The sequence below is a fragment of the Elephas maximus genome, chromosome X (assembly GCF_024166365.1).
Source record: "Elephas maximus indicus isolate mEleMax1 chromosome X, mEleMax1 primary haplotype, whole genome shotgun sequence".
Classification (NCBI taxonomy): domain Eukaryota; kingdom Metazoa; phylum Chordata; class Mammalia; order Proboscidea; family Elephantidae; genus Elephas; species Elephas maximus.
In genome coordinates this window covers 55,057,752-55,068,665 of record NC_064846.1, presented here as the reverse complement: position 1 = coordinate 55,068,665, position 10,914 = coordinate 55,057,752, and the positions used below count along the sequence as shown (strand labels likewise).

The window sequence follows — 10,914 nt, the reverse complement described above, 5'->3', positions numbered from 1 at the left end:
CTAGCCATAATTTTTTCACAGGACTTTCTCTGGCATTCTGACCATTGATATGTTGTTCTCAATTTCAGGGGATAATCATCAAGTTAATTATTTCCAAAGAAGAGCAAGACACTGGGGTATTTCACAAAGGAGATATGACAGTTGGCTCAACAAGGCAGGCCCAGCATTCATCCATCATCACGCCAGGAGCAAGGCAGAGACGTGGCAATGAGTGATGCCCACGTGGGCCCTGGAGTAGAATAGTAAGTGACCACTCTACAAGGTGGCATGTACCAGCTAGTGGAATACGTAACGGTGTATGTAACTCTGTCATTCTTCCTCTCCAACCTGGTAGAGTGGGCAATGCTAGGACCAGGCTAATGACTGAGCAAACATTATTACAGCCTTGACATCAGTAGGGCGAGGTGTTAGAAGACTTTCCTGGCATTCGTGGACACCTTCTTTCTCTCCACATCCCCACAGCACACCCTATGCCATCCCAACATACTATTGGAGAGGCAGTTGTCACACAGGAGACCAAACCGATGGGAACATGGAGAGAGACAGAAAACCTCCACAGGAAGAAATGCAGGGGAACAGGGAGGATGGAACCTCCAGGAGTTGGTTCAAAGTCACAGTGAGTGTCCTGGCAAAATGCACACAATGTGCAGGAGACACAGGTTGGGTGGAGCTGTGCTGAGCTCCTGGAGACACTAGGTACTTTGGTGGGGCACGGAGAGTAGGTAGGTTGGGAGAAGTAACAAAAAGGGAACAAGCTGAAGGCAGGGAGAATGGGAAGTTTGTCTAAAGGCAAAGGTGGGAACTGCTCATGAGGAGATGCAGAAACTCCCACCACATGGCTCAGTTTGACTCAAACATACGGGTTGGAGTAGGGGACAGGGATGGGGTCAAGTCTCTGCAGTCCTTGTCGAAGGGGCAGGCAGGATCTGCATTAGGTAGAATCTCCTGGAGCCTTACAAAAGGAAGATCATGCTAAGGATCCTAAGTTGAATATTTGGAGCAATATATTTGAATGAAAAAAAGAAAAAGCTGTTTAGCAAACCCGTATCTGGTACAAAAGTTAGCCATAATGGTCATTGGCCTATGTTTAGAAATTATTTTAAAGGTGGTAAAATATCGGAAAGGAACACATGGTTGGGCCTCTATTTAAGCTTTATTTCCATCATGTCAGTCTCTGCTCCCATCCTTTCTTTTGATCCTAGATTCCATTTGGCAAAAATATGATGAGAAATAGCTGCTGGATTTGATCCAGAGCCAATGCGGTGTCCCCTTCAACCCGATTGAGATAAGAGAGGACAAGGAGGCGGCTGGGTGGGCATAGGGCAGGTGGAGGGGCCAGGCTGAGCAGGAAGTCTGGCCTCCTACTGTATTTCTCTTGCCCCTCTCTCTCCTTGAAGTTTCACTATGAGAAAATGCAGGCCCGGTTCTTTGTTGAGAATGCCAGCATTACTTTCGAGTTGAAGAAAGTCAGTGGCAAGATTTGGGATGAAGAAAAGGAAAGTGTGCATGTCAGAGCATGGCCAGAGCTAGCTAGGAGCAGGAGGGTACGCTGGGTGGTGGGTCTTGCTTGATCTTGGGTTTCAGTGTTCCTGGTAGTTACCCAGCCTCTCTTGTCTTCTCTGCAGATATCCATCTTTGTCAGCCCCTCTGCCATACCCCACTCTGTGCAGAAGGAGCTGACGTCAGAAACGGTGAAACTGCCAAACGTAATGCAGACTCAAGACATGACGTGCACCCACACCGAGATCCACTGCGTGCTCCCTCACTGATTACCTGGCCTCCACCTCAGCCTCAGAGTCACTGACCCCTGATTCTGTCTGTGCAGGTGACCAAGAGCAAAGGATATGAAGTCCCCCAGCAAGCTCTTGACCTCCGCAGAGTCCACTCAGACCCAAGTATGACTGACAGCAGTAATTCTAGGGCAGTTGTGGACAGAGAGAGGGTTAGGGAGCAACTTAGGGACGTGTTGCTGCTGGGGCTGGTCCAGCCGGGCTCCTCTCATCCTTCTGATTCCCTCCTCTTGGCTTCCTGAAGACGTGATGACCTATAATATTGAAATGGGGCCAAATCTTAGAAACTGCATGGCTGCCTCCCTGCAGATCCAGGAAGAGAACAGGCCCAAGGTGAGGTCTTAGACCCAGTGCTCAGGGGGAGGGTGGGACCGATGGGGTGGAGGGCACATTTGTCCCAGATATCACCTCTTGGACCTTCAGCCTAGCTCTTCCCTCATCACAGCTTTTGTCCTTCAACTCGAGCAACAACACACCCTACAAGCTGGTTGGCCTGCCCGACACCATGCAGAAGGCCCACAACCTCAAGAGCCTGAACCTCTCCAAAAATGAGGTGAGAAGCGATAGCCAGAGCACTCTTTAAAGGCAAGGTGGTAGGGCTCATTAGGGTGATGACAAGAGTTAGGCAAGGCGATTTGTGGGAGAGGGTAGATCTGGGCTGCAGGGCCCTCTGGCTCTCTCCCTGATTCATGTTTCCTCATAATTATACGTGAAGTCTGAAGGGGAGTTGGACAAGGTGAAAGGGCTAGAGCCAGAAGAGATGTTTGTAGACAGGAACCCTCTGTGCACAACCTTCCCAGATAAGTCCACCAACATAAGGTCAGTTGTGCCCTCTGTTGCCCCCTGGCAGCCCGAGCTGCCCCTGACAGTGCCCATCTGCAGGAGGCTGCAGCCCCAGACCTCTGGGAGGACCACGTGCCCTGCCCTCTCTTCTCTCTGACTCTCACCTGTGCTGAGAGGTCTCCCTGCCTTCCTCTGGCCTGCTCACTGCTCCCCTGAGCAGGGGCCTGTTACATACTTCGCTGCACTCAGCCTCCTCTGGCACGGCCTTCCCTGAATGTGCTCCAGGAAGCAGGGCTCCCCCTTCCTCTCCAGGACGAGGGGTGTCCAGACTGTGCCCTACTCCCCCGCTGGGGCTGCCTGGAGCCAGATCCTGGTGCCCTGGACTGTGAAGATTCCTTCTGACCGGGGACTCCTCTGAGACAGGCCTTCCTGCCTGTGAGCTGAGATGGGGCTTTCCTCTCTGTCCTATGATGAGCCATCTCTCCCTTGCTCCAAAATGATCCCCCAACCTGCCTCAGTTGGATATCTTCTCATGACATCTGTTCCTATGGCCCAGTGGAGGAACTGGGCCCTCCTGGGGGACAAATCTGAGTTTCCTGAGTCAAGGGTCAGAAACAGCTTATCTCCAGTGAGCAGAGGGTATCCTGAGTCAGGTCCTCAGTGTGGAAGACAGGGGACAATAGTGGATGAGGAGACAGGGGGACTGTTCTCTCAGGGGCACTGCCCCCTCCTCCACCACATCATGGCATACTGCCTGGTCCTTCAGGGCAGCACTGGGTAGACCAAGATGGCCTGATTCCTCAGACAAGGAACCAACTAAGACAGACAGTACACTGGACACCAGGTGAGGTAGCAGATGAAGGACCGGGCGACAGCAGGGGAGCCATTTCCCCTTTCTTTTCCCTTTCTCCCTAATCCCCACCACCCACTGTGAGCTTCTCCCCCTTGCCTTTCCTTGCCTTTCTCTTTCTCTTTAGTCTCCACTCCCCTATGTCTCCCCTCCCTACCTGCACTCCATTTCTGTCCTCGCCCCCTCTCTGCCTCCTGAGCCTGCCTCAACCATCTCCCTCCCCGGCATCCGGGGCCATCCTTGGAGATGTCCTGGTGTTGTCCAGGGCTAGGTCTGGCAGAGCGCTGGACACCTGGTGAAGGACCAGAGCCCTGGGCCCCACCCTATTCCCTCCTCCTCCCTCCGGAGCCTTCCCTGGGGACTTGGAGGGAGGTAAGTGATTCAGGGAGGGGAAGGATTCCCTGGAGCCTGGGCTCCACATGCTTCTTCTGTGTCACTGGAGAAGGGGGTCAGGGCCCTCCTATGGGAGCTTCCCAGGAGAAAGGAGAGGGTGAGATGGGTACGGGGAGAGCGCCCACTAGCTCTCTCTGGGTGAGTCCATGGGGGAGCTGCCCAGGGTCCAGGAGGGGTGGTAGCACTGAAGTATAGGTGGGACAGGTCACCTGGGTGTGTTCTTCTGTAGGCTTGCTTGCCTCCATGAGGCAGGCCAGCTATGTCATTACTTGCTTTTCCGTGTTGTCTTATATTTGACAGCTCCATCCTGGAATTGTTCCCCAAGTTATTACGCCTGGTAAGTGTCTTCCTTTATCCTTGACTCTTCTAGCTGGTACAGACAACAGTCACAACCTGCCTTGAGTTCTTTAGATCTTGACCTGGTTAGATTTTTGGATCTGACCCGTAATCCTCATGGGAGACAGACCCGTGAGGGAACCTGATAAAGTCTATGGATCTTCTCTGTAGTTCTTTACCAGCTTCTGGGAGCCCCTGGTGAAGACATCACAGTAGTCTTGCCCGTGGAATTTCCAAGGCCCTTTCACCCTGACCTCTGACACTCGCCCTCTCCTGGGCCCATCCTTTTCCCTGACCATTTAGTGCCCCCTCCCTGGTCTGCACTGCTGACTTCCTCTTCCCTTCCCCAGGATAACCACGAGGTACCCCCACCGATTGTCTTTGGCACTGAAGCCTCCAAGAAGTTACCAGTCTGCAAGGTGAGGAGGTGGTATTGAGTAGTGCTGGGGGAAGGTGGGTGAGGAGATGATAACATCCATGGTTCTGGGAACCATTTTGATTCCAGGGGAGCATCTTCGGATCTGAGACCCTGGGGAATCTAATCTTACTATTCCTGCACCAGTAAGTATCCCTTGGACACCAAGGCAGGGAGGGCTGGGACGTGCCAGGTCACCCAGGCTCAGGCCTGCTCATGCAGGGCTTTCAAGTCCACTCAGGGACTCAGGCCACAGAGAGCCTATCCCCTTTACTTCCCCACAGGTATGACTGTATCTATGACTACGGGGACCAGCATGGCCTCCTGGATGCTTACCACAATGAGGCCTGCTTCTCGCTGGCCATTCCCTTCAACCCTGAGGACCTAGTTCCCTGAGTATCACAGACCCAGTGACAGCCCTGGACCCTGTGACTCCCCAGGAGACACTGCTCAGTCAGCCACCTCGTGTTCCTCTTGTTCTCCTAGAAACAGCTTAGACAAATACTCCAAGGGGAGCAGGAATATGAGGAAGCTCAAGGAACCCAGCGAGTGTCTGAGGAGCAACATGGGTGGGACGGTAGGTGTGAAGTGGTCAGTCCTAGGGCCAGGTGAGTGAGGCAGCCCCTGACCTTCTCTTCTCCTCCCCCCACAGTCCTGTGTGTTCATTTGCTGAAACACACAAAACATGACATTGTTGACTTCCTCAGTGAGTTGCCCAGAACCCAGCATGACATCAGCTCCTTGATGGTGGACATGTGTGTCCAGACGGTGAGCACCTGCTTCCTCCCTGAGACTGGCCCACAGGGTGGAGGTGGGTAGGGCCCTTAGGGAGATCCTGGAAGCCTGAGCGGTTTTACTCTTTCAGGAAAAGTTGCTCTGCTTTTCTGTCAGCGGGGCCTTCAAGGAGGGTGAGTGTCTCTACAGTCCCTTCCCATGTCCCTTAGTGCTCCCTCCCCCTGACTGGCTCCCTCTCAGAACTCTCCAGGCTTCCCTGATCCCTTCCCTTCCTATTCCCTCTGTGCTCCCCAGTTCCCACCCTGCCCCCTACCCACCCTGGTCTGACCGAAGCCCATACCTAAGCCCAGGGGTTAGGGACACAGGCTGTAGAGTTTGATGGCTCTCATCCCAGTCCCTCACTCTGACACCTTGGGACACTTGCCTACCTCTCAGTCTCCTCATTTGTAAAATGGGCTTAGTAATACCCATCTCTTGGGCTGCTGTGAAAAATGAGTCAAATGAACTTGTGAAGAGCGTGTTACCGGGCCTGACACAGAGTAGGGCCCTATCACTGAGAGGTGGTTGGTCCTCTGGTTGCCCTCCCCATTGCTGACACCCCGTCCTGACTCCCAGTAGAGGGTTGCCCCATTCTGGCCCCCTTCAGGGTAAGACAGGAGTATCAGGTAAGACCATGACTGGGGAAAGCTGCTGGTGAGCCTGTAAAGCATGGGCAACTCTGAGGGGCATTATTATCCGTTGTCTTTGAAGTGGAAGGAATGTCTCCGGCTCATGTCCCTGCCTTCATCCGGATCTTCATCGCTACTCCTTCCGGCAACTTTAGGTAACTGCTGTGCTGTGGGTACCATGTGCGAACACCCATCCCAGCCTGAGGCCAGTGGTGTCAGAAGGTGATGGTGCATTCCTCAGGGTTTCCCCAATATTACAGAATTCCAAAAGGTAGACCCCAGGAGCAGTCGGGCCCAGTGGTTAAGAGCGTAGGCTCTGAGGCTGGAATAGAGGGTTCTCGCCCTGACCCCAGCATTCACCAGCTGTGTGACCTTAGCCAGTTTACCTGACTTCTCTGTAACTGAGTGTCCTCCTCTGAATATGGAGATTAGAGTATCTACTTCCTCAGGCTGTTGTAAAGGGTAAAGGCGAATGTGAAACACTCCCTGAGTTGGGAGTAACCTATGAATCTAGTGCAGCTGGAAGGTACTTCTCCAAAGGCAGGTTCTGTGGGAGGGGAAAGGGTACAGGCCAAGGAATGTAGGAGGCAGGTGGAGCAGGGGATGGAAGGAAAGTAGTTGCTGAGTGGGAGCGTGATCCTGGTTGAGGATATGGGATTGTCTGTCTGTCCAGCTGTCTGAGGGCCCATTCTTCCTCCAGCTTATGCATCCTGAATGACCAACTGTGTGTGAGGGATAGCGGCCCCATAGAGACCCAGAATGCCTTCTTCACCCCAGTGCCCACATCTCCTCCAGCTCCCTACCCACGCTCTCCCAGAAGCAGAAGGAAATGGTGCCAGCATTCACTGCCCAGTCTGGGATGAACCTTGAGTGGGCTCAGAAGTGAGTGCTGGGAGTGGGTGAGGATGGGGTGAGCTGGGAGGAGCTGGAGAGTGAATGATGGGAACGCGCAGGTAATGCTTTTTGCTTCCTTACTTCACTCATTGACACAAGGAACATCTTTTCTTCTCGGTACGTATTACACCGCATTGTTGTTTGAACAGGTGCACAGCACTTTCTGAATTCCATGGACCCTGTTCCTTTACTGACTGGCACTGGGGTTTCCAGGAGTTCTCCTCCTTACACCCCGTGCCACAGTGCTCATTCTACTGCTTATGTTGCAGAAACCATGTTTCTGATTCATAGATTAGGACGTGGGTTTGTGTGGTCAGTGTCTCCGTGTCACCAGGCCCTCCTCCACTCCAGGTGCCTTCATAGCAAAAACTGGGACTACACTAGTGCCTCACAAATTTTTGCTCTGTCCACTGTGAGTTCTGGGAATTTGGGCCAGTGAACAGAGGCCAGGTGGCCTGGGGATGACACTCAGGGCTCCTGGCTCTGATGATGCCCCCTCTCCTCCCTTCCCTCCCTCCAGCCTGTGCTCAAGATCCCAGAAGACACCTTCTTGAAGTGTTCCATGGTTCTGACAACGAAAACTCCAAAGGAGCCAAGGTTCTGATCATCTTTGTCATCCTTATTGTTCTCCCTCTTTTCTCTGGCCTGTGACTGAGGTGAGAGGCCCAGCGTGGCCCAGGAAGCCAAGGCTGACCTTGTGGGGCTGACAGTCTTTCACCCAAAGGGCCATTGTTGTGTGTAATTGTCCCACCGAGTTTCTCTGTTTCTTTTAGAAATAAAGAGTGAGGTTGCATGTTATGTCAAATCCCTGCGTATCCAGGTATCCATTCGAGGCCTGCATTATCATCACTGTCCTGCAGAGCAGAAAGGGAAGGTCCCAGTGGGTAAGCGACTTTCTCGGAAACTGCAGAGACTCAAATCCTGGACCCACAGTAAAGCCCACTCTGTGGCTTCAGGGGTGGGGCACTCTCTAACCCTGATACACCTGGGGGGCGGGGCTTCTATGTCCCTAGTGTACTAATCAGTTGCTTTTGTACAGAGAACAGTACTGTTTTCTTAGCCATACGAAGCTATTCAAATTCAACAACAACTGTTAAGAAAAACAGCATTAAAGAGCATATGAAAAGCTGGGAAGAAAAACGTGTTCACACATATGACTGATGTAGCATTAATGTCCTTGATACATAAGGAAATCATTAGGGAGACAGGAAAATGCTTTATCTCTGTCTGCTCTAAGGTAAGGTCCTTGTCTCTTCTCAATTTGTATTCACGTCACATAGCATGTATCTTCCCCCAGTTGTGCCTGCTTCTCTGTGTCGAATCTGCTCTTTTATATCTCAGAAGAGACTGATTTAAGACATGCCCTGCACTAATACTAATTATAACAAAGAAAACCCGTTTCCAAATGGGATTATACCCACAGGTATAGGGGTTCGGATTTGCGACACAGTTCAATCCATAGCAGGGAAGGACGCAATCAGGCTTTTGTTTATCTTCTATACCCAAAGGAGCATAAGGTCAGGACCAAAATCACAGCCCCATTTCTTCTTGTTTCACGCACTTTTGTGACCCTGGTTTTTACCTTCTATGTCATCCAGTCCCTTAATGCCAGCAAGAGGATCTCGCTTTAAGAGACACCAGATGCCATCCTAGGTCACCTTTGCGGTGTTCCCTTGGGTAAAGCTGACCTGTATCCTCAAGTGACAATGAACACCTGAGTGGGATAAGAAAAGCTATACATGTGCATGAGATGGAAAAAAATATCTTAAAGCTCTGCCTAGTCTAACACTCAGCTAATAACTTTAACAAGAGATACAGCATTTCAGCTATTTCTATACATACTGTTCAGTGACACTGATAACATTCTTCAAGCTGTGTAACCACTCTCACTATCCTTTTCCATATTATTCCACCACCGTTAATATCAATTCACAGGCCCCTAAGCTTGTCATCTAACCGTTCCAGTTGCTGTTGTCAATATGATACCACATAGACATCTCTTTAAAAAAAGAGCACAATGCTCAAGGCAGACAGACTTTACTAATTAAGTTAAACTATGGATTGGTTCAAAGAAGGCTTCAGGGGACAGTTTTTACTGATCTATAAAAAATATGTGAGGTGTGGCCAACATGACAGTATAGACAGAAGCACCATGCCATCCCCCTGCAGCAAAGATCCGAAGGACTAAAACAGATACAAAGGTCAGCCCTGGAACACTGAGCATCAAATCAAGGGATAAAGAAGTACATCAAGCACTGAATGGAAGGAGAAACCTACAGAGAACAGATAACGAGGACAACTATGGAGTGGAGTTGCCCTGACAGTTAACACTGCATGGCTTTGCCATCTTGGAGCACAGCCAGCACCCAACCTGGACAGAGAGTATGGGAAGGCAATTTCAAAAGCTCCCAAAGGGAGACAGAGCACCTGGTAACCAGAGATACAGGCTTTCCCACCCCTCGCCCTACTGCCCTGTATGCTGCTTTCCAAAGGGTCACTCACACCAGCTCACTGCCACCCCAGGTCCACCCCACCCCCAATGACCAGCTCCCTCAGGCCAGAATCTTATATTTCTTTCTCTTTGCCTTTCTCCCTCCCACCTAGCCCCCTACACTGCCTCTGCCCCTTCCCAATGGGCCTTGCCCCTCACACCCAGGGAGAGAGACACCAGCTCCCTGCTACCCTGGTTCCAACCCGCGCGCCCGCAGTGGCAGCTTCCCTCAGGACAATATTTTTGTTTGTTTGTTTTATTTGTTTGTTTCTTCACTCTCTTTCTCTTCCTTCCTTTCTTTTCTCCTGCCCACCTATCACTGTGCACCGCCTTAGCCCTTTCTTGACGGGCCTTGCGGTTCCCCTGAGCTAGAGAGCTGCTGGCACACAGCCTCCTCGGCTCTGCCCGGCCGTCACCCGTTGGCTCCCGCAGTATCACCATTTTTTTTTCTTTTATTTCACTTGCTTTTGTTTCTCTCTCTTCTTTCTCCCACCTGGCTCCGAACATCATATCCTCTCCCTTCCCGCCTGCTTCTCTGCACTGCCTGCCTACTGCCAGCCTCGCTGCTGAGTGAGACCTGCCCGGACGCCCGGACCCTGCCCTGCACCAACGTCGCCCCACTGTTCCCCAAACCCCCAAGCAGTACCGGAGCCAACCTCTGGACCCCCGGACCCCGCCCTGCACCGTCCCACGGCCCCGCCGCTCCAAGCACAACCCACCCCCAGCAGAACCGGGGCGAACCTTCGGACCTTCGGATCCTACCCCGTGCCACTTCCCGGTCCCGCCCCGTCGAGTGCCACACCCCCGAAAAGCACTGGCACAGGCCCTCAGACCCATGGCCCCCGCCCCAGGACGCTTCCCGGCCCCATTGCGCCAAGTACTATGCACCTGAGCAGAACTGGCAGAGACCCTCTGAACCCCAGGATCCTGCCCAGTACCGCCCCTTGGCAGCCTCCTTCCAAGCACTGTGCCTTCATGCGGGACTGGTGTGGACCCCAACCGCAGTCCGTGCCACCCCCTGGCCCCACCCCACCAAGCGCGACGCCATTGAGTGGGACTGGTGTGGACCCTGCTGCCCCGCACCCAGCCCATTCCCGCCCTACAGACCCTAGTTCAAGCCACAGACAAAGGACCATTTTCACCCACCACCGCACCCACCCCCTGCCCCGCTGCTGGACCTGCCTTGCAGCACCATAGCTGAGTGACCCCACTGTCTACTAGGAAAAGGTGGTGAGAGCTATCCTGCCCACAGACCAGCAACAATAAAACACATCTGGGGATGACTCACTTGTGAGAGGCAGGCATATTCTTTCAGTCAGGGTCCCCCTCCCTAGTGTGTAACATGCCCTCAGGGTGGGGGAGATGGACAATCATTTACATGCGGCAGGCCCTTCAGGGTCAGCTCTGAAAGGGGTCCATTGTGGACCCTCCCCTGAGGCCCACGAGCAATGGGGTAGGAGGGCTCCAGTGGAGGGGCAGCCCTGGTGCCCTGGATGGGGAGGGAGCGGGTAAAGCGCAGCCCTTCAGGTCTGTACAATGGCTTTATTCTTGTTGTTAGG

General features: G+C 52.7%; 1 protein-coding gene across 1 annotated transcript; it reads left to right on the top strand.

Annotated features, from left to right (window-relative positions):
- Window positions 1-267: 267 nt before the first annotated feature.
- Window positions 268-10,467, top strand: LOC126068700 (nuclear RNA export factor 1-like). The gene is made up of 15 exons (XM_049871440.1): window positions 268-288; window positions 1,398-1,508; window positions 1,626-1,706; window positions 1,826-1,895; window positions 2,035-2,123; window positions 2,236-2,356; window positions 2,513-2,609; window positions 4,117-4,153; window positions 4,503-4,571; window positions 4,658-4,713; window positions 4,852-4,952; window positions 5,047-5,118; window positions 5,220-5,335; window positions 5,433-5,475; window positions 9,914-10,467. Exons 1-15 carry the CDS (start codon window positions 268-270, stop codon window positions 10,465-10,467), a joined length of 1,638 nt encoding a protein of 545 aa, XP_049727397.1.
- The last annotated feature ends 447 nt before the right edge of the window (window positions 10,468-10,914 follow it).

What these genes read in the sequence shown, in the direction of transcription:
- LOC126068700 (XM_049871440.1), top strand. Translation starts at nt 268, where the DNA reads ATGTACCAGCTAGTGGAATAC. An exon ending in AAACGGTGAAACTGCCAAAC is followed by an intron (nt 1,707 to 1,825) that starts GTAATGCAGACT and finishes CTGTCTGTGCAG; the next exon opens with GTGACCAAGAGCAAAGGATA. An exon ending in TCCCCAAGTTATTACGCCTG is followed by an intron (nt 4,154 to 4,502) that starts GTAAGTGTCTTC and finishes TCCCTTCCCCAG; the next exon opens with GATAACCACGAGGTACCCCC.